Source organism: Chiloscyllium plagiosum, chromosome 7 (assembly GCF_004010195.1).
Source record: "Chiloscyllium plagiosum isolate BGI_BamShark_2017 chromosome 7, ASM401019v2, whole genome shotgun sequence".
In the NCBI taxonomy this organism is placed as follows: domain Eukaryota; kingdom Metazoa; phylum Chordata; class Chondrichthyes; order Orectolobiformes; family Hemiscylliidae; genus Chiloscyllium; species Chiloscyllium plagiosum.
This window is the reverse complement of record NC_057716.1, coordinates 54,439,175-54,463,254: the sequence shown is the minus strand read 5'-3', so window position 1 is coordinate 54,463,254 and position 24,080 is coordinate 54,439,175. Positions and strand designations below refer to the sequence as shown.

General features: G+C 40.7%; 1 protein-coding gene across 6 annotated transcripts in view; it reads right to left on the bottom strand.

Moving 5' to 3' along the window:
- galnt13 (UDP-N-acetyl-alpha-D-galactosamine:polypeptide N-acetylgalactosaminyltransferase 13) overlaps positions 1 to 24,080 on the bottom strand; it is a 417,261-nt gene that overhangs the window by 178,718 nt on the left and 214,463 nt on the right. For all 6 annotated transcript variants that reach the window (XM_043693777.1, XM_043693775.1, XM_043693779.1 and 3 more), the window contains one exon: positions 14,323 to 14,489. In XM_043693777.1, the coding sequence (XP_043549712.1) occupies positions 14,323 to 14,489 (167 nt within the window). The remainder of the gene's footprint in view (positions 1 to 14,322; positions 14,490 to 24,080) is intronic.

The window sequence follows — 24,080 nt, the reverse complement described above, 5'->3', positions numbered from 1 at the left end:
GGAAAGAGGTGGGCCCATTAGAGATGATAGCAGTAATAAAGAACAAAAAACAATACAGCACAAGAAAAGGCCCTTCAGCCCACCAAGCCTATACTGATACATGGTGCCTTTCCAAACTAATAACTTCTTGCTTCCATCTGGTCCATATCCCTCAATTCCCTGCCCATTCATGTATCTGTCAAGATGCCCCTTAATTACTGATATTGTATCTGCATCTACCACTTCCTCTGGCAGCACCTACCACCTTCTATGTAAAACAAATGCCTCTCACATCTTCTTTAAACTTTCCCCCTTTTTAACTTAAACGCATGCCCCCAGTAATTGACATTTCTACCTTGGGACAAAGACTCCGACCACCTTTTCTATCCATGCCTCCCATTATTTTGTAAACTTCTATCACGTGATCACTTTGCCTTTGACATTCAAGTGAAAACAAACCAAGTTTGTCCAATCTTTCCTCATTGCCTCCAAACCAGGCAATACCCTGGTAAATCTTTTCTGCGCCCTCTACAAAGCTTCCGCATCCTTCTGGTAGTGTTGCATACAGAAGTGGAAGCAATATTCCAAATGCGCCCAAGCTAAATTTCCATACAGCTGCAACATGGCTTATCAACCTTTATAGTCTATGCCCCAACCAATGAAGGAAAGCATGCCATACACCTTCTTGACCACCTTTGATGCCACTTTCAGGGAACTGTGGAGCTGAAAGCCTAGAGCCTTCTCTATGTTTATACTTCAGAGCACTCTGCCATTCACTGTATACTACCCTCCCACATTAGACTTTCCAAAATGCATCACCTCATATTCATCTGGATTAAATTCCTTCTGCCATTTTGCTGCCAAAGTCTCCAGCCTATCTATATTTTTCTGTATCTTCTGGCAATCCTCCTCAATATCAACAGCTCCCTAATCTTTGTGTCATTCAAAAACTTTTACTCAGGCCACCTACATTTTCCTCCAAATCATTTCTATATGTTGCAGACAATAGGGTCCCAGGGCCGATCCCTGTGAAACACCATTGCTTGCAGATCTCCAGTCAGAAAAACAACTTTCTACTGTTATCTTTTGTCTTCTATGGCCATACCAGTTCTGTATCCATCATACCAGTCTACCATGGAGCCCGTTTGACTTCACCTTCTGTATCAGCCTGCCATGAGGGACCTTGCCTTGCTAAAGTCCACGTAGACAACATGTATTGTGCTGCCCTCATCAACCTTCAATTCCCAGGATTTATACACTTAACAGTAAGGTCTTGAGGAGTGTTGCTGAACAAAGAGACCTTAGAGTGCAGGTTCATAGTTCCTTGAAAGTGGAGTCATGCGTAGATAGGATAGTGAAAAAAATGTTGAATATGCTTTCCTTTATTGGTCAGAGCACTGAGTATAGGAGTTGGGAGGTCATGCTGCAGCTGTACAAGACATTGGTTAGGCCACTTTGGTCTCCCTTCTATAGGAAGGATGTTGTGAAACTTGAAAGAGTTCAGAAAAGACTTACAAGGAAGTTGCCAGGGTTGGAGAGTTTGAGCTACAGGGAGAGACTGAATAGGCTGCGGATGTTTTCACTGGAGTGTCGAAGGCTGAGGGGTAACCTTATAGAGGTTTATAAAATCATGAGGGGCATGGATAGGATAAATAGACACAGTCTTTTCCCTGAGGTGGGGGAGTCCAGAACTAGAGAGCATAGGTTTAGGGTGAGAGGGGAAAGATATAATCAGGATCTAAGGGCCAACTTTTCCATGCAGAGGGTGGTGTATGTAAGGAATGAGCAGCCAGAGGAAGTGGTGGAGGTTTGTACAATTACAACATTTAAAAGGCATCTGGTTGAATAAGAAGGTTTTAAAGGGACATGTGCCAAGTGCTGGCAAATGGGACTCGATTAATTGAGCATACCTAGTCAGCATGGACGAGTTGGACGGAAGTGTTTGTTTCCTTGCTATACATCTCTATGACTCTAATCATCTTTGTCATGTCCATAAAAATCAGGAATGAGACATGATCTCTCCCACACAAAGCCATGCTGCCGATTGCAAATAAGTCCATATTTTTCCAAATGTGAGCAATTCTGTCCCTAAGAATCTTCTCCAATAATTTCCCATAAAGCTCACCAGCCTGTAATTTCCTGGATTATCCTTGTTGCCCTTTTAAACAAAGAAACAACATTGGCTGTTCTTTACTCTTCGGAGTCCTCTCCTGTAACTGAAGAGGATACAAAGATTGCATACAAGGCCCAGCGATCTCCTCCCTCGCCTCCCTCAGTATTTTGGGATAGATCCCATCACATCCTGGGGACTTACCTACCTTCATATTTTTCAAAACACCCACACCACCTTTTTTTTATATTAATATGCCCTTGAATATCAACAATCTGTGGGTAGGCCCAGAAGAGGCAAGTACACTCAATAGATACATAGCATCTCTCTTTACAATAGAAAAAGACAAAGCAAATATAGACACAGTGGAGGACTGTGAAATATAAGACATTAACATTGTGGGAGACAAGGTATTAGTGGGTTTAACAGCCTTAAAAGTAGATAATGTTGCAAGCCCAGATGGGACGTATTCTATGTTGCTGATGGAAGCATTGGAGCAAATATCAGGGGCTCTGACAGCAATTTTCAAATCCTCCCTGATCACAGATTAATAGGGGGTAATCAGCATGGATTTGTCATGGGAAGGTTTTGCTACACAAATATGATGAAATCTTTGAGAAGCAAACCAGGCGTTTTAATCAGAATAATGTATTTGACATAGACCTTAGAAAGTTTTTTTGATAAGGATCCTCATGGCAGACTGGTCATGAAATTACGAGCCCCCTGAGATGCAAAGCGAAGTGGCATGTTGGATCCAATTTTGGCTGAGAGACAGGAAGCAGAGGGTGATGGCAGAAGGACATTGCTGTTTCTGGAAGTCTGTTTCCAGTGGGGATTCACAGGGGTCAACGCTGAGGCCTTTGCAACAAAATATTAAACTAAAACTCTCCTGACTCTCTTACATCTCAAGGCTAACAAGGATGGGCAACAAATGCTGGCCTTGCCAGTGAACGCCAATCCCTTGAGAGGGTCAAGAATAAATATACCGAGGATCTTTCCTCACTGACTTTTTAGTCTTTTCAATAGCTCAATCAAACCTCCTCAGATGTTCATGTGCTTCCATATAAACCTATCAAAACTGTATATTAAATTTCTCATATTTACTTTCCTGACCTTGGTGTCACTCGATACTGCCTGTGACTTCGATGTCAAGATTAGAGTGGTGCTAGAAAAGCACAACAGGTCAGGCAGCATCCGAGGAGCAGGAAAATCGATGTTTTGGGCAGCAGCCCTTCATCAGGAATGAGGCTGGAAGCCGCGGGGGTGGAGAGATAAATGAGAGAGGGTGGGCCTAGGGAGAACATAGCTGGGAGTGCACTTCAGGGAACATCTCCATGACACCCAAACCAATCAATCCCACCGCCCCATGGCCGAACATTTCAACTCCCCCTCCCACTCTGCCAAGGACGTGCATGTCCTGGGCCTCCTCCACCGTCACTCTCTCACCACCCGACGCCTGGAGGAAGAACGCCTCATCTTCCGTCTTGGAACCCTTCAACCCCAGGGCATCAATGTGGACTTCACCAGTTTCCTCATTTCTCCTCCCCCCACCTTACCTCAATTCCAAACTTCCAGTTTAGCACCATCCTCATGACCTATCCCACCTGTCAATCTTCCTTCCCACCTATCTACTCCACCCTCCTCTCCGACCTATCACTTTTACCCCTTCCTTCCTCTAGGAGCAGGAGTAGTCCATCTGGCCCTTCGAGCCTGCTCCACCATTCAATAAGATCATGGCTGATCTTTTTGTGGCCTCAGCTCCATTTACCCACCCACCCACTGTAACCCTTAATTCTTTTATTGTCCAAAAAGGATCTATCTCAGCTTTAAAAACATTGACTGAGGAAGGCTCAACTACTTTACTGGGCAGAGAATTCCACAGATTCACAATCCTCTGGAAGTTCCTTCTCAATTCAGTCCTAAATCTGCTCCCCCAATTTTGAGGCTATGTCTTCTTGTCCTAGTTTCACCCGCCAATGGAAACATTCTTTTTACTTCTATCTTATCTATTCCCTTCATAACTTAATTATTTTTGGAAGATCCCCCTCATTCTTCTAAATTCAATGAATATAATTCCAGTCTAATCAGTCTCTCCTCATAAGTCAACCTCCTCAACTCCAGAATCAACCTCCTCTGCACCCCCTCTACTGCCAGTACATCCTTTCTCAAATAAGGAGACCAAAACCGCACACAGTACTCCATGTGTGGCCACACCAGCACCTTAGCTGCACCATAACCTTCCTGCTTTTAAGCTCAATTCCTTTAGCAATGAAGGACAAAATTCCATTTGCTTTCTTAATTATATGTTGCACCTGCAGACCAACCTTCTGTGATTCATGCACAAGGATACCCAGGTCCCTCTGCACAGCAACATGCTACAATTTTTTTTACCATTCAAGTAATAGTCCTTTTACTGTTATTCCTACCAAAATGGATGACTTCACATTTATTAACATTGTACTCTATCTGCCAGACCTCTGCCCACTCACTTAAACTTTGCAAAGTTTCACAGTACTCTACACACTTTGCCCTACTACTCATCTTAGTATCATCTGCAAACTTTGACACACTACACATGGCCCCCAACTCCAAATCATTGATGCAAATTGTGAACAATTGTGGTCCCAACACTGATCCCTGAGGCGCGCCACTAGTCACGAGGAAGCATCCAGTCCCATACAACCTATGCATGCTCCTGTTTTTTATGTTCTCATGTAGTATAACAACTGTGCTGAGTATTCAAGGGCACCAATCTGGAGGCTTGTTTTGTCTTCGGAATTTATTAATTTGTTACAATTAAAGTCCACCAGTTTCAATGGTGGGATTTGAACTCATCACCAAAGCGTTAGTCCAAGTTTCTGTTTACTGGCCAGATTTTCAGAAGATAAACTGTCTGCCAAAAGAATGAGAAAGTTATATTAAGAATTACAGAATGTGGAGGATGAGAAATTGAGATCAGTAGCACCCTTGTTCCGTGCACTTCAAGTGTTGTGATGTAAACTGAGATTTATAGATATAATTTTTGATGTTAGTGATTGTAAGTTTGGATTTCTGGTTTTTGAAACCAACAGGATGTGTGTGTATCTGGAGTTAATAATTAACTTGCACCTATTTCTGTAGCTGTGTTGACTTCTTTTTAAAACACTTTTGAATCTTAGCTTTAGAACTAATGGGTTTTTATTCGAGAGTATGGTGCTGGAAAAGCACAGCAGGTCAGGCAGCATCTGAGGAGCAGAAGAATCAACGTTTCAGGCAAAAGCCCTTCATCAGGAATCCTGATTTTGGGGCGGCACGGTGGCTCAGTGGTTAGCACTGCTGCATCACAGCACTGGGGTCCCAGGTTCAATTCCAGCTTCAGGTGATTGTCTGTGTGGAGTTTGCACATTCTCCCTGTGTCTGCATGGGTTTCCTCTGGGTGCTCCGGTTTCCTCCCACAGTCGAAAGATGTGCAGGTCAGGTGAACTGACCATGCTAAATTGCCCATAGCGCTAGGTGCATCAGTCAGAGGGAAATGGGCCTCGGTGGGTTACTCTTCAGAGGGTCAGTGTGGACTGGTTGGGCCGAAGGGCCTGTTTCCACATTCTAGGGAATCTAATCATTTAATCAAATTCCACAGCTGATCTTGGTGAACTACTCTCTGCTGTGAGTATCAGTTAAGTTTAATTTTTCGAAGATTTATAAAACTTGTGAATCTTCATTGTTTTTGATAATCTATAATAGTAAGTAGATGAGGATTTTTTATGCTTCACTGAGATGTCTTTTGATTATATTTTTAAAATTTAAAACCTAGGCAGTAGTGTTTTTAGATTAACAAGACTGCTATTTTCTGAGTCTGTAGATGAAGGTGCAGAGATGACCTTTAGAAGATTGAGGTGTTCTTCCTGTCAGATGTGGGAGAGAGAGAATTTCAATGCTCCTGATGATTATGTCTGCGGGAATCAGATCACATGGATTGGTTGGTGCCGCAGTTAGAGACAATCAAGAATTTACAGGAACCAGGCAGTGAAGGGGATGGAAGTTTCCTGGAAGATAGATACAGTCAAGTAGGTGGGTTACCTTTAGGAAATGTAGGAGACATAGGTAGGTAGTGCAGGAATCTCCTCTGGCTATCCCCATCCCAAACAAGTATGCTGTTTTGGAAAATGTAAGGGGTGATGGAGTCTCGGGGAAATGTAGTACTGACAGCCAGGTTTCTGGTACCAAGACAAGCTCTAATGTAATATGGGGAAGTCAGGTTTCAAGCGATCGATTGTGATAGGGGCCCAGAACTAACATTTCTGCAGCTGACATTGAGACATTAGAATGGAGTATTGTTTCCCTGGTGCCAGAGTCAAGGACGTCTCAGAGAGGTTCAGGGAAGAGTGACTAACAGGAAGTCATCGTACACATTGGTACCATCGACATAGGAAAGGAAAGAGAGGAGATTCTGAAGGGAGAATAAAAGAAATTAGGCAGGAGGTTAAAACATAGATTCTTAAAGGTAGCAATATCTGGATTACTCCCAGTACCATGTGCTAGTGAGAGTAGGAATAGGAGGATAGATGAATGTGTGGTTGAGGAGCTGGTGCAGGAGGAAGGGATTCATATTTTTAGATCATTGAAACTTCTCCTGGGGTAAAGGTGATGTGTATGAGGAGGATGGGCTGCACCTGAATTGGAAGGGGATCAATATCCTGGCAGGGAGATTTGTTAGTTCTACTCTAGAGGATTAAATGACTAAGGGGGTTGGGTGGGATCCAAAGAGATGGTGAGTTAAGTTTAAGAGATAAGCTTAGTAAGTTTGCAGATGACACCAAAATAGATGGTGCAGTGGACAGTGAAGATGGTTACTTCACAGTACAAGATCTTGACTAGATGGGCCGGTGGGCCAAGGAGTGGCAGATGGAGTTTAATTTAGACAATTTGGTAAAGTAATTCAGAACAGGACTTACATACTTAATGTTAGGGCCTTGGAGTGCAGATTCATAGTTCCATGAAAGTGGAGTCGCAGTTGGGAAGGATAGTGAAGAAGGTATTTGCCTTTATTGGTCAGTGCATTGAGTATATGAGTTGGGACGTCATGTCGTATCGGACATTGGTTTTGAAATATCATTTCCCATGCTGTTCTCCCTGCCATAGGAAGGATGCTGTTAAACTTGAAAAGATTTACAAGGATGTTGCCAGGGTTTTAGCTTTAGGGAGAGGCTGAATAGACTGGGGCTATTTTCCCCCAGAGCATCAGAGACTGAGGTGTGACTTTCTAGAGGTTTATAAAATCATGAGGGGCATGGGTAAGATAAATAAACAAGATCTTGTCCTAGGTTGGGGGAATCCAGAACTAGACAGCATAGATTTAAGGTGAGAGGGAAAACATTTCAAATGGTCCTAAGGGACAACTTTTTCACTGAGGATGGGTATACATGGAATGAACTGTCAGAGGAAGTGGTCAATTCAAGCGCAGTTACATTGAAAAAACATTTGGACAGGTACATGATAGGAAAGGTTTAGAGAGAATTCAGAAGCCTGGTCAGCACGGATGAATTGCACCTAAGAATCTGTTTCTATGCTGTGTGACTCAATAACTGTTTATGAACAACTCCCTTCTCCTGTTAGTTACTATCTTCGCCTTCTGATCCTGAGCACAAGTGAAATGATTCCTCTATGTGTTTCTAGCCTTCTAGTGTTCAATATTACAGTTATTTTAACACCAATAGATTAAACACATAGCATTTTTATCATTGGATATAATGTTAATCTTGGGATTGCTCGCTTGAGTCTCAATTCCACCATTCATGATTCAAAAGACATGTTTGTGAAAATGTGTCAAAATGCAATGACAACAATCAAGGGTATTTAAATGCCAAAATAAAATCATTTCCGCAAAAAAAAATTGCATTGTCATTTTTGTTTCAAATCGGTGTGATATTCTACTAAATATTTGTCTAGATGAGGCATACTTGTTCTCAAAGAGTGGTTTACTGAAAGCTGCTTAGTAAGATTTCCGCCTGTTCCTTAATGTGCTTAAATGAGGATAAAGCAGAAAGATTTGAGGATTAAAAGCATGACTCATACTGTGAACGTTTTTTTGTAGCTTGAATACTGTGTAGCAAATTACCAAAAATATTTGTTGGAAGTAGCTTGAATTGAGCTTCACTAAATGTAAGTTTAATTTTCAGCACTTTCTATTATTCTACAATCAAGATGTACAAAATTGAAACAAAAACTGAAATTGCTGGAAAAGCTCAGCAGGTTGGCAGTATCTGTGAAGAGAAATCAAAGTTAATTTTAACAAAATTGAAACCATCACTCCAAATGAGTGAAGTGCAAGAATGAACAGGTCCTGTAAGTTCCACATCAGTATTGTCTGTAGTTCTGTTAAATTGGGTGATGTGTGGTTTCACATGGGAAAAAATACAGATGGCAGTTGTGATATGATAACACTGAGAGACTGGTCTTTTGTATATGTTCAAAGGCACATCTCAGTGTTAACAAGATTAACTTCCATTAGCAAATATAGCAGGATCTGTCTGCCTTACATCTATGTGTGACCTTGAACAGAAGGCAATATCCAATTCTGAGTCTACAGTGACAGTACATTACCTGTTTATAATACAATAGAATACATGCTTAAATGTTAGCCAGCATCACAAGAGATTTAGACTTGATCATTAACTTCATTAGTAGCAGAAAAAGTGCTCAGATATACCTAGTTTGCTAAGGCTGGTGGGGGGGTTGGGGAGGGAGGAGGAAATGATGGCATAGTAATGTCACTGGATCAGTAATCCAGTGACTCGGTAATGATTTGGGGATATGGTTCAGCTGCCACCATAGCAGCTGGTGGAATTTAAGTTCAATCAATATAACAAGAAGATAAAGCTTATGACAGTGATCAAGAAACTATCATGGATTTCAGCAGATAAAAATGGCTCACTAATGTCCTTTAAGGAAGGAAATCTACTTGCCTTACCAGCTGTGGCCTACATGTGCTACGCCAGTGTAGTCTACTTTTAAATACCTTCTGAAATGGCTTAGAAAACGATCCTGTTCAAGTGCAATTAAGATGGCAATAAATGCCGGCCTTGACAGCAGCATTCCCAACCCATGAAAGAATAAAGTACAAGTAGAAACATGTGCTGTTAAAAGGTTGATGATGAGTTATCCTGCCTGTTCAACCAATTTCACTCTCTGTAATCTAACTGGATGCCATGTTTCCTACTTTACAATAATTACCACACTCAGAGTCATTCAATGGCTGGAAAATACTTTGGTGCATCCACTAGTCATGAGTCTTTCTTCATTTTGCACATACAGAATTAATAGAAATACAAATTTGTTCAATCGCAGACCTAACATAAATCTTTGCTTTGGCCTAGTCTAATTATTAACATTAGATTGACTCAAAAGTCTCAGTTGTTTGAATTTATCCATGGGCATTCAAGAACCTGATAAAATATTTGTAGGCCAATATTACTGCAAGATAGAAGAGGCTAACTTTGAATTACTTTCAAAAACTTTCATGTAGGGCAGGATTTCCAAATTTGCAGATGACTCAAATTGTAGACTATTGTGAACTGTGAGGTGAGAATTAAAAACTTCAACAGGACACAGACAGGAGAGGTGGAATGGGTGCACATGTGATAGTTGAAGTTTAATGCAGAGAAGTATGAAGTGATAGTTTGGTAGGAAGAATGAGGAAAGGCAAAATAAAGGATACGATTCTAGACAGAAACCATGTATATGTTCATAAATTCTAGAAGGTGGTAGGATAAATGGGAAAGCAGTAATTAAGGCAAGTGGGATCCATGACTTTACAAATTGAGACAAAGAACGTGAAAACTAGGAAGTTATGTTAAACTTCAATAAAATGTGCATTAACTGTAGGATTGTGATCAATTTTAGGCACCACACTGTCAGCAGGAGAGGAAAGCACAGGATAAGGTGAAGAAAACTATTACAAGAATAGTTCCAGAGATAAGACACCTTAATTACATAGAGATTTGTGAAAACTGGGATTGTTCTTTAGAAAAGGTTGAGAGGAATTTTGATACATTTGTTTGAAATTATCAAAGGTCTAGTTACAGTAGATAAGCCAACACTATTCTAATTGATTTTCCACCCTTCTAACGGAGGACATCAATTGGCAAAATAACAAGATAAAGAACTGTTTTAAGCAGTGAGCAGTTAGGATCTCCTGGTCTGTGTCCCCTGCAACCCCAGTAGAAACCAGACTGATATCCTCACATTGGTGTTTGCTAATACAGTGTGAAAGGATTTGAAGTATATTGGCAGGGGGGCAGGCACCTGAGCAGGGAGACCAACATTGAGGGAAACAAGAAGTAGAAATGGAAGACAGAAAAATGGAAAGCAAAAGTTGAAAGCAAAGGAAACAAGGGCTAGCAGCAAATAGGGCTTGATACACAGAAAGACATATAAAAGTGTCAATGAGCATGTCTGAAGGTACCATATCTGAATGAATGGAGTACTTGCAATAAGATAAATGAATTAACAAGACAACTAGTTGTATACTGGTATGATAGGTTTGTGATTTCAGTTTTATGGCTGCGAAGTGACTAAGGCTGGGAGCTGAATTTACCGAGGCAATCAATCTCTAGGGAGGTTAGTAAGGCAAAATGGAAAGGTGGCATTGCTAGTGAAAGATGAAAGCATGCGATAGTGAGAAAGGTTATTGATGCAGGAAATCTGAATGCGAAATCAATTTGGGCTAAGCTAAGAAGCAACAAGGGACAGCAAACATTAGCGGGAGTTCAGTACAGGCCTCGAAACAGTAGTAACATTAAACAAGAAATTAGAGGTGCATATGATAAGGGTATTGTTGTATCCACGAGTAACTTTAATCTACGTATCAGCACAGCAAACCAAAATCGCAATAGTACTGTGGTAGATGAATTCCTGGAGTGTATACAAGAAGACGTTTTAGACTAGTTTTTTGAAGAAACGCCTTGGGGGCAGGCTACTCAATAGACAATAGACAATAGGTGCAGGAGTAGGCCATTCAGCCCTTCGAGCCTGCACTGCCATTCAACATGATCATGGCTGATCATTCCTAATCAGTATCCTGTTCCTCGAGAAATGGTTTTGTGCATTGAGAAGAGGTTAAAAATTAATCTTGTTAAAAATTAACCAGATTGAATTCTTCACTGGAATAGAACACAAAGTGGTTGAAATCAAAACTAATATCTTAAATCTAAAAAAAGGAAACTACAAACATTTGAGGTGTGAATTGATTGCAATAGATTGGGTAATTTCATCACAAGGCATCTGTTAAGACCATATTCTTTTTATTTTCATGTTTTAAAATTATGCACTAAAGTAAGAAAGAACTGTTTTAAAACCAGTATTTTGTAAGGATTATTGTATGCTTTCAAAAACAAACAAAAAAATCTGTCAGTCATGGCAAGCATCATATAAACAGCTGTTTGAACAGCAGTAATTGAAATTTAGATTGTAGATGAGCAATTAGATTCTGCATAAAGCTGAAGGACTCTAAGTTCACCTGGAGCTTTGGTTGTCAACAAGAAATTGACTCGTCCATGAATGTTATCAATGACAAAGGCCTTTTGCCTGCCAACAACAGTGTGATTGGTTCTCACGCAACCAACGAGTTTGGGACTAGGAACAAGCTACCGAGAAGTTATCAGATCTCTGTCAGCTCAGGAATTGTCTCTTTGTTCTCTGCAGTAAAAATGCACTTTAAACCTGAAGAGAACCATTTATCTTTCCATGTTGTTGTAAGCTGTTACTTTTACTTGATAAATCACATACCTTTTATAAGTGGCATAGCCACCCTGTTCCTCTTGCAAACCAGTGTAAACATTTCAAAATGGAAAGCCAAGAGGAAACCTTCTGATCAGCAAGTATCAACTCAACACATTTTTTGAACAAAGACTACTGAACTGCTTTCCCAGGTTCACTCCATCCATCTTACATGAAATCACCCGATTAAAAGTCTTACGCAGAATCTAACTGCTCACTACACATATCATATATTTGTTATCACACATTAGATTTTGATTTCTATGTTTTAACTCATGTCAAAGATAATCAGCGTTAACTTTCAATATATTTTTTGTGTCAAAGGGAAGACACTGAGTGAAATTTGCTCAATCCTGCACTCTGTAGATCAAACAAGGGGGAAATGTTGTAAAGTCTAGGTAGAATGTTATTGAAGAAGTCATAGGAAGTATGCAATAGTTGTAGATTTCTAATGCTGTAATTCAATTCCTGTCATAACCCATATTATTGCTGCCAGCCCCACTGCGCCTTTCCCTATATCTTTACTTACAATCACATCACCTATTAGTAAACTCTCTATTCAAATGTTCATTACAGTTCAGAGAACATTTATGTTGACAAATTGTCATCTGAGTCTGACACTCAGGGTGATATGTACGTCAATGACAGGGACCCTTTCAGAAGGCTCCCCATAATGTTGGCCCTAAGGGGGGAAAAATACTTAGACTGTTGCCATAGATTACTCAAGTGTTAGGAGAGAAGACTCTCCTCCATTTGAGAAAATAATCAGCTTATCAATGAGCATTATGTGGGTCTTTATTGATCATACTGCTCTTTCACATATCTGTTCCAGTGGGGTTACATGAGTTACTATTCCTCTGAATGGCAGCACATGTCGGCTCATCTTCTCTAATGCCTGCAAATGTGGATGAGAGGATATGGGGTCCTGTTGTCCATCCAGCACCACAAAAGGTGCAGATTACAGCTGGTAACTCCAGCAGGAATCAGTTTTGAGCAAGTGGAACTTTTGGTTCAGGTTTATAGTACATTGTAGCCACTTAGTCATCTTTTAAGTCAAAAATATTTCACAGACAAATGTCCATCAGTGTCTATCGGTGGCACAGTGGCTCAGTGGTTAGCACTGCAGCCTCACAACACCAGGGACCTGGCTTTGATTCCAGCCTCGGGTGACTGTCTGTGTGGGGTTTGCACATTCTGCCCGTGTCTGTGTGGGTTTCCTCTGGGTGCTCCAGTTTCCTCTCATAGTCCAAAGATGTGCAGGTCAGGTGAATTGGCCATGTTAAATTGCCCATAGTGTAAGGCGCATTAATTAGAGGGAAATGGGTTTGGGTGGGTTACTCTTCAGAGGGTCGGTGTGGACTTGTTGGGTCAAATGGACTGTTTTCACACTGTAGGGAATCTAATCTAATCTAATGTCATCCAGGGTGATCAGGGTCAATTATGAAATACTGCCAAGCATTAATAAGCTGTCCATTGGGAAAGCAGAATTAGTTCCTGCTGATGATTGACCACAACGTACAAATGATAATTCCTTGGATCTTAGAGAAATTCTGTCACTCTATATAAGTTGAGTGCTCAAACATATTTCTCCTGGTTATAAACGTGTAAATGTGCAGCATTTGCTAGGTCTACAGTACAATGCACCTATAACTTGCTTAATGCATATGACAACAGTTATTCATAGAAGCCTAGAATTGCCCCATGCATTGAAATTAAAAACAGTGATGGTAAGTCATTGACAGGCTGTAGTTGGAATGCTCTACAGATTTATTTGCAGCAGGTAACTTATTTTTGTTTTATTCAAAATCAAGATTCTATGTGTTTCTGCTCCTCAGACTAAGCTGCCAGTCACACATCTGCCAACATACTCTGGGTTGGATATGCTCACAGTGAGTTTCTAAGTCTCAGCACCCAATCATCCCACCATTTCCTTGCCTTTAAAGAACCAATGGTAGTCCAGATGGTACAATAAGCTTTTAACAACATCTGTTACAATTGAATCGAAGTCTCTTAGTTCTGCTTCCATCCACTTCACAGCATTATCAACTTTGGGCAGAGAGTTAGTATTGCAGATCTCCTACCTACTTGAAATTGCTGCTTATCCAGTTAGCCCCACAAAATCTGTTGGTGGCTTGCAAAACATGCTAATGATGTAGCATGCATCATTATTACTATGAGATAAACTGAAACAAAATGGATTCAAGGGATCCCATGCAGGATTAATCATATTACATGGTTGTCAGACTTGCATTTTAACGTCAGCTAAAGGGGCAGCAAAAGCAGAATCGCGCATGACAACTATTATCCTTCATCGTTGGTTAGTGAATAAATAGACTCAAATATAACAGGTCTAAATATTAGCTCATTTGTCAAAGCTTATTTGAATTATTGAACAAACAACGACATTTTTATCCTTCAGTTAATAGAAATGATACTTCTCATGACAATACTTACTGTTATGGATAAAAGATTAATTTTACCTCTTTCACTGTCATCATCCACTAGGATAATCTCTGTAAGTAACCTTTTGGGTGAACGAATGATAACACTGTGAATTGTGCGAAGCAGTGTGCTCCAGGCTTCATTGTGAAAAACAATGACCACACTCGTGTCTGGAAGGTTATCTTGGTAGACTTTTGTCTTGCATCTGTATAGAGGGTGAAAAGAAAATTACCAATCTTTGCTAATTTGGAAGAATAATTACTTTTGCAGGGAATTGCCATTTCAAGTACATTAATTGGCAATCATGTTATTTCAGGAACCTAGAGAAACCATTTGTTTTCATATTTGGGTAACATAGTTCATTCCATAATGAAAACTTATGTTAAGCCAAATGCATCCTTGGTTAATGTTAAAATGAAACATTTGCTTCTGTTACCTGAACAAAGGTAATTTATGTCGTGATTTCACCTTGGAGAGCTGCTTAGCATTTCTACCAATCTTTCACGCCCAAAAGGGTCTTTGGCTACAGATGGCATCCATCTGCTATCTACATGCTAAAACTGAATTTGAATAATATGAATCAATTTCAGTAACCATTCTCAGATGTCTTTTCCCTCTGGCCTTTCGTGACAAATGCCATTCACGTCTGGCATGAGCTCAGCTTGGTTGTACTATAAGAAAATTAAGCCAAACTCAACACCTGCGAAACAGCAACATTTTTGAATGAGATGTGAATCAATACTTGAAGATACATCAGTTTCTTGTTACAGAATATTTAATGTGACCCCAAAATGTTCACTTTAATATTCATCATCAGTTATATAAAGGATCTGTAGACAATGCAGTTAAAACTATTTTTAAGCTACAACCTAACAAATGAGACAAGTACGTTAACATTCTACATATTTAGCTAGAAATAATTTAGTGAATTAGTTTTACATAATAAATTATCCATTTCCTTTTTACTGTATATACTTTTTAAAATAGCAATTAATTACAAGTAACATGAACATTAGGATCAATGTAATGCAATCCACTCTGTTTATTTTTAAAATTATTCAAGGCTTTGGAATTCTCCAAAATGAAGTAATCAGCATTCAGCCTAAGCCATATTTGGTAGTACTACTGAATTCTAAACAATTAACAAGGTAGCAAATTTATTCAACACAAAATGACAGGCCTAAACAATTCTTCATATAAATTAAACTATTGGTCTTTTTAATAGCTCAATGTTCTGTTGGTGCATAGTAAATGACTGTACAGCTCAATTATTTCATGGAATACTTCAGCCGCAACAGCAGTAATAGTATTCCTTAGTGATCCATAGGGCTAGTCAGCTCAGAACTACTTTAACAGAAAGACTGCATCAATACTCTAAAACTGCATTCCGCATCTGCTATCTGACAGTCGCATGGAGATTATTCATTCACTCTGAATTAGGGTTTTCTCTGACAGTTAAAAGAATGACAGAATGAGTCCAAGGGTAAATTCAAGGTAGTTCAAATGTAATTCTCTGTCTCCACATGCAATGCTATCTTCAATTAAATTTATTTTCATTCAGAGTTGTTTCCCTTTAACTTTCTAATGAAAAGAGTTGCAAGTGTTATCTAACATTAGCATAAGCATAGAATTGCAAAAGGAGATGACCAAGTGGTGTATGATGTCTGCACTGGCTCTCCAAATGCTCATAATGATCTGAATGGCTTAGAAGAAAATTTCAGAAACAAAGAACTGCTTAAACTTGAAATTTATGGAAAACAAATGTGATTGCTCTGCAAGTATTTATGAAGTCAGTTAAAAAAAATTTCAGAAACCTATTATTGTCATTTTTCATGCAGAGGGTGGTACGTGCATGGAATGAGCTGCCAGAGGAAGTGGTGGAGGCTAGTACAATTTACAAGATTTAAAAGGTATCTAGATGGGAATATGAATAGGGTGGGTTTGGAGGGATATGGGATGGGTGCAGGCAGGTGGGACTAGATTGGGTTGGGATATCTGGTCGGTATGGACAAGTTGGACCGAAGGGTCTGTACATTTCTATGACTCTATAATTCTATGCCAACTGGACAAGAAACTTTAACATGGAGACAGGGTGATCCTTCATGGATTTTTGAGTGCAATAATAACAGAAATTGCTGGAGAAACTCAGCAGGTTGGGCAGCATCTATGGAAAGAAAAAGGAGTTAATGTTGAGTCCATGACCCTTCAGAATTCTGGACTCAAAACATTAACTCTGCTTTCTCTCCACAGATGCTGCCAGATCAGCTCAGCATTCACAGTTCTTTGTTTTATTTGAGCTTCTGTAAAATTGTTGCTAAGAGTAAAAGGTTGAATCTTTATTTCTGATTTTTTAATAAGACCACAAAAAGTGTTTTTTGTATAATAGCAAAATATAATATTGTTAGTTTTTTCTTTTTGTGAATAATTAACCCTTATATTCTTTTGTTCAAAGTACATTAGCAGTCTCTTGAAAATATCTATTGACAGTTACATTTATGACAGACCACCACAGTAAACAAATTGAATTCAATTTGAATTTATTGTCACGTGTACTGAGGCACAGTGAAAAGCTTTGTCTTGTAAGTAATACAGGCAGATCACACAGTTAAGTAGCATAGATAGTAAATGGGCCTAGTAGATGGATTCTATAGATGGGAGGTTGGCCTTTGCGATTGCCCAGGCCGAGTTCACCATTCTCTGTAACCATCTCCAATCTTGAATAGTACAGTTGGCATACCAGGTAGTGATGCATCCAGGCAAAATGCCCTCGATGGCGCACCTATAAAAGTTGGCAAGAGTATTTGCCATCATGCCAAATTTCCTCAGCTGCCTGAGGAAGAAGAGATGTTGTTGGGTCTTTGTAACCAGTGTATCCACATGATGAGACAAAGAAAGCTTGTTGTGGATGAACACTCCCAGGAGCTTGATGCTCTCCACTTGTTCCACCTCTGTGCTGTTAATGTGTAGGGAGCATGAGTAACATCCTGCTGAAAATCAAGAATGAGTTCCATGGTTATGCTGCCATTGAGGGCTAGGTTGTTCTCAGTGCACCATTTTTCCAGGTCTTCCACCTCCCGTCTGTAGTCTGTTTCGTCATCATCTGAAATTCGATCAACTATGGTGGTGTCATCAGCAAACTTGTAAATGGCATTGGTCTGGTTTTTGGCGACGCAGTCATGGGTATACAGTGAGTACAATAGGGGGTTGAGTGGTTCCAGTGTTGAGTGTTAGAGAGGATGAAATATTGTTCCCAATCTTCATTGATTGTGGCCTGTGGATCAGGAAACTGAGGATCCAGTTGCAGAGAGTGGGGCTGAGTCCAAGATCACTAAGTTTAGTAATGAGGGCATAATAGTGTTGAGGGCTGAACTGTAGTCAATGAGTAGGATTCTTACGTAGCTGTTTTTGGTATCATGGTGTTCTAGGGAGGAATGAAGGGCGAGTGATATGGCATCTGATGTGGATCTGTTGGTCCGATAGGCAAATTGGAATGGGTCAAGAGTAGTGGGGAGGCTGGAGTTGATTAATGCCATGACCGGCCTTTCAAAGCACATGATCACCAAAGTTAGGACCACTGGGTGGTAGTCATTGAGACATGCTGCATGAGCCTTCTTAGACACAGGGATGTTGTTGGCCCTCTTCAGAGAAAGATTGAAGATGTCCTAGAAGACCTCTGTCAATTGATCTGTGCATGCTCTGAGTGCACAATCTGGTACTCCATCTGGTCCCATGCTTTCCTTGGATTCACAAGAAGGAAAACTGATCTGACCTCTGATGCAGTGTCTGTTCGGATAGGTTCGTCAGGACTTGTTGGAATAAGTGTTACCTCTCTGCCAAAATTCTGCTCAAAGCGAACATAGAAGGCGTTGAGATGATCTGGGAAGGATATGTTATTGTCTGCTATCTTGTATTGTCTCTTTTTAGAACCTGTGATGTCATTCAGTCCTTGCCACAGTGTCTGTCTGGGTCTCTAGTTTGGATCAGTATTGGTCCAAACTTTATGGTCTATCATAATGGGCCTCACAATGGGATCTAACTTGTTCAGGATTACTATCAGCTGGGATCATATATTTCCATATTGAACTTCATGGGCCACCTATCTCTCTGTTCCTCCAAAGTGTCCTTTTGAAGTGACAATAACATATGTCGGAGATGACAGCAGGTCAGGCAGCATCCATGGAGAGAATGCAAGCTAATGTTGAGTCTAGATGCTATGCAGCAGAGCGGAATGAAGTGTGGAGGGGATAGCATTTATGCTATAGTTTAGGGAGTGGGGGGTGGGGAGTAGTTGGTGTTGGGTGTGGATGGAGTAAAGATATTGACAGTTCAGGTTAAGTGATCAGAATGTGACAATGGCAGAACAATGGTGTGTCTCCTGCTATGGCAGTAATGATGGGGAGGAGACATGTGAACAAGCTGAAAGAAGGTGAAGAGATGGTTCACAATTTAAAGTTGTTGAATGCGGTATTAAGTCCAGAAAGCTGTGAAGAGTTTAGTTTGAAGATGAAACATTGTTCCTCCAGTTTGCTCTATGATTCACTGGAACACTGCAGCCTGACGAAGACAGACATGTGGGCATGCCAGCAGGATTCTGTTTTAAAATGAAGTTCTATACTGTCCCCTCACAGTTTACAAAACAGCACATTCAAGTTTCATATCATTCACAAACTTTAAAAATCCCTTATACACCAAGATCTTAATCATTAATAAGTATAAGGAAAAGCAAGGTTCCCAGTACTAATCCCTGATGAACTTCAGTACAAACATTCCTCCAGCCAAAAAATATCCATGAGCCATTATTCACTGTTTCCAACTAGAGAACAGATGAGGAACAAACAAGATAGCAGTCTATTTTAGATCAAGTATGATAGAACAAAAAGGGACGATTGATAATCTTTACTAAGAGAACTTGCAGGGCTAAGTGATGACTAAGTAATAGAATATTACATTGACCCAGATATTTTGACCAGCTTTGGAAACTACTTCCAAACCCAATTAGATTAGAAAAAACCCTTCACATTTAGGTCTCTTCCACATTCTAAATTCTTGAACAAAACTGTCCAGGAATTGACATGTCCAGCAGTGGAAAGAAGCAGCATGGAAGCCACAAACAATTCTGCAGCAGTGTGCTGTGCTTTGAGATTTAAATGTCCAGCAGCACAGCCGGCCACCTTGACAGCTCCTGTGAAAGGGTAAGTAAAGAAGGTGCCAGGTGAGGAAGGGGTGAAAAGTGCCAGATTGGTAAGGTCAGCAAATGCCAGGTAAGCATACTTAGGCTAGGGGAGTGAGGGCTTGGGGTAAAGAACAGGAATGGGTTGGTGGTGGTAGAGGGTCAGCTTGGGCATCAGTTGTAAGGAAGGGTTGTTTGTTCTAACAGCTCAACAGGTGGCAAAAGGTATCACAGGCCTCGACAGGGACATGTCAGGTTTATGGCAGGTGTTGGGTCCAGTAAATCTGGGTCAGGAGTGGGGTGGAATTAACTCGAGAAGAGACAGTGCTTGTTAAGAGTCCAGCATGTGTAAGGGATTAGGAGAGTTGTAGTTGGGAATTCAGCAATTTAATACTTGCAAGGAGTAAGTGTTTAGAATTTTAATCCTTTTACCATTCCAGGGTAACTATTAAACTTCAGTAAGTCTGAAGGCTCCAAATTTCCCAACTTCAATGGAGTCTATCAAGGGTTCCAGGTATGAACAACATCTTTATGAATATTCAATCCCTTGGGTAACTACTGTGCAGTTTGCAATATTGATGATTCCACATGTTTCTGACACACAACTCCAGTCTATTATAATGACTCTTGGATCACTACAATATCTGGGCCAAAATGTTTACAAGTGAGGTAGCTCAATCTGAAGCCGAGGCACTAAATTTGAGCAAAGAAACGTGTGAAGCTGCGAGGAGTAAATTAGCTGAGGTGGATTGGGAAAAAAACAACTTTAAAATGTATGATCGTACATAGGCAAAAAATTATTATACACTTCACAGAAACTATACTTTCCATCAAAAGACAGCCTTATCTAATCCTCTGATCATCTTGTATGTCTCTATCAAATCCCCTCTTAACCTTCTTCTTGCCAATGAGAACAGGTTCAAGTCTCTCAGCCTTTATTCATAAGACCTTCCCTCCAGGCCAGGCAACATCCTGGTAAATCTCCTCTGCACCTTTTCCAATGCTTCCACATCCTTCCTGTAATGGGCTTCCAGAACTGTACACAATTTTCCAAGTGTGGCCGCACCAGCGTTTTGTATAGTTGCAGCATGATATTGCGGCTCCGGAACTCAATCCCTCTACGAATGAAACCTAACGCACCATATGCCTTCTTAACAGCACTATCCACCTGGGTGGCAACTTTCAGGGATCTATGTACATGGACTCCAAGATCCCTCTGCATCTCCACACTACCATGAATCTTGCCATTAACCCAATACTCTGCCTTCCTGTTATTCTTCCCAAAGTGCATCACCTCACATTTAGCTGCATTGAACTCCATTTCTAATCCAAACTGCTAAATCACCCTCAATTCCATGCCTCTGCATTTTCTCCAATAGCCTACCACGTGGAACCTTATCAAAGGCTTTACTGAAGTACATGTATACCACATCAACTGCCCTACCCTCATCCACATGCTTGGTCACCTTCTCAAAAAACTCAATGAGGTTTGTGAGACACGTCCTGCCCTTGACGAAACCATGTTGACTATCTAAAATCAAATTATTGTTTGCTAGATGATTACAAATCTTATCTCTTATAATCCTTTCCAAAACCTTTCCAACAACAGAAGTAAGGCTCACTGGTCTATAATTACCTGGGTCATCTCTACTGCCCTTCTTGAAAAAGGGAAAAAGTGAGGACTGCAGATGCTGGCGATCAGAGCTGAAAATGTGTTGCTGGAAAAGCGCAGCAGGTCAGGCAGCATCCAAGGAGCAGGAGAATCGATGTTTCTTCAGGAAGGGCTCCTGCCCAAAACGTCGATTCTCCTGCTCCTTGGATGCTGCCTAACCTGCTGCGCTTTTCCAGCAACACATTTTCAGTTCTTGAAAAAGGGCACAACATTTGCAATCCTCCAGTCCTCTGGTACCAAACATGTAGACAAAGGCTCTGCTATCTCCTCCCTAGATTCCCAGAGAATCCTCGGATAAACCCCATCCAGCCCAGGGGACTTGTCTACTTTCACTCCTTGTAGTTACCTGTTCGTAACTAACCTCGATCCTTTCTAGTCTAATATCTCGTACCTCATTCTTGTCCTCGACAATATTCTCCTTTTCCTGAGTGAAAACCAATGAGAAATGTTCATTTAGCACCTCTCCAATCTCCACAGGGTCCACACTCAACTTCCAACTTCTGTCTTTGATTGGCCCTATTCCTACCCTAATCATCCTGTTATTCCTCACATACCTATAGAAAGCTTTCGGGTTCTCCTTTATTATATTTTCTAAAGACTGCCCTTGTCCTCTCTTTGCTCTTCTTAACTCTCTCTTTAAATCCTTCCTAGCTGATCTGTAACTCTCCATCGCCTCATCTGTACCATCTTGCCTCATCAACACATAAGCCTCCTCCTTCTTCTAACAAGAGATGCAATTTCTGTTGTAAACCATGGTTCCCTTCCCTTATCACTTCCTCCCTGCCTGACAGGGACATATCTATCAAGGACACGCAATATCTGTTCCTTAAACCAGCTCCACCTTTCCATTGTCTGCATCCCCTGCATTTTGCTACCCCATTCTATGCATCCTAATTCTTGCCTAATCGCATTATAATTGCCCTGTCCCATCGATAACTCTTGACCTGTGGCATGTACCTTTCCATCGCTAAACTAAATGTAAATGAATCATGGTCACTCTCTCCAAAGCGCGCACCTACAACTAAATCAAACACCTGGTCTGGTTCATTACCAAGCACCAGATCCAATGTGGCCTCCCCTCTTGTCAGCCCTTCGACATACTGTGTCAGGAAACCCTCCTGTACACATTGGACAAAAACTGATCCATCTGACGTGCTTGAGTTGTAGCATTTAATTATTCAATTGTCCATCACACTTCATGCCTGGATTATAGCAGAGCTGTAAAGTTGGGTCAGTTATGGAGTGCACATTTCGATCATGGACTATGCCTGAGTTAGAGTTAGAGTTGAGTGAGACATAGATAATGTGCTTTAAAGGATATATGGGATACCTTCCTTCATTGGGAGTTACTAAATACAAGAGCAGGGATGTAATGACCAAACAACATTAGACATGAGATAAGCTACAACTGGAGGTGAGTGTGCAGTTCTGGTTGCACATTACAGAAAGGACCTAATTGTTTGAGAGTGTATTCAAAATGAGATTTACTCGAATGTGGCCCGAGCTTGAAAGTTGCAGGTGAGGCAAGATTGTGTAGATGAGTTGTTTTCCTTAAAATATAGCGGCTTGAGGAATGATTTAATTAAGGTATAAAAAATAATGAGGGGCTTTGATAGAGTGGACAGAGAATATCTGTTGTCTATTGTGGAGAGATCAGTATCAGGATACACAGATTTCAAAATAGAATGATTAGAAGGAACATGAGGAAAAACATTTTCATGGTGGCTCAATGGTTAGCACTGCTTCCTCACTGTGCCAGGGATTTGGGTTCAATTCCAACCTCAGGTGACTGTGTGCAGTTTGCACATTCTCCCCGTGTCTGCTTGGGTTTCCTCCGGGTGCTCCGGTTTCCTCCCACAGTCCAAAAGATACGCAGGTCAGGTGAATTGGCCATGCTAAATTGCCCGTAGTGTGAGGTGCGTTAGTCAGAGGGAAATGGGTCTGGGTGGGTTACTCTTTGAGGGTCAGTATGAACTAGTTGGGCCAAATGGCCGGTTTCCACACTGTAGGGAATCTAGTCAAAGTATTGTGCATGACTGAAATACACTGCCCAGTTTGATGGTTGAGACAGAAACACTGCGCTGACTTAAAAGGAACCTGGATCCGCACTTGAAGTATATTAACTTACAAGGCTATGGATCAGGTGCTGGTTAGTGGGACTAAAATGGGCAGCTATTTTATTCAACCAGTTCAGATATGATGGCATTTCTCTGATGATGCTATGGTAGGCAGGGTGAGTAGTGAATTAGGTTCACATGTGAAGTCCTGCTTCTCCCTTTTTTGGTTTAAATATTGATTAGGAATCAGGCTCTGACACAGAAGTGGCAACCTTCAAGTAGTTCAATTATACTGTTAAACAAAGTTAAAAATCGCACAACATCAGGTTATAGTCCAACAGGTTTAATTGGAAGTACACTAGCTTTCGGAGCGACGCTCCTTCATCAGGTGATTGTGGAGGGCTCGATCGAAACACAGAATTTATAGCAAAAATTTGCAGTGTGATGTAACTGAAATTATACATTGAAAAATTGATTGTCTGTTAAGCCTTTCATCTGTTAGAATACAGTGATAGTTTCACTTCTTTCATGTGTAAATCACAAAACCCATCTTTTTTTAAAGTTGCATTCTCGGGTTAGCTGTTAACAATGGCGATAGCTAGACAATATGTTGAAGGTGTTAGCCCCCTGTGTTCTCTGTCTATGACCTGATGTTTAGATTCATTCTAATCAAAAAAGTGAGATAACAGAGTTTTACATAAATTCATGCAGTTTCTGATCTCAGAGTTCTACATGAATGGATGTAGTTTTTGAGCAAACTACATGTAGTATATGTGTGCATGTGTGCCTTGTCTGTGTGTGTGTCTCTCTGGGGTGGGGGTTGTGAGTGTGAGAAAATGTGTGTGTATGTAGTGAGTGCAGAGTGTCTTAAGTCTGTGAGGGGGTGCATGTGTGAGT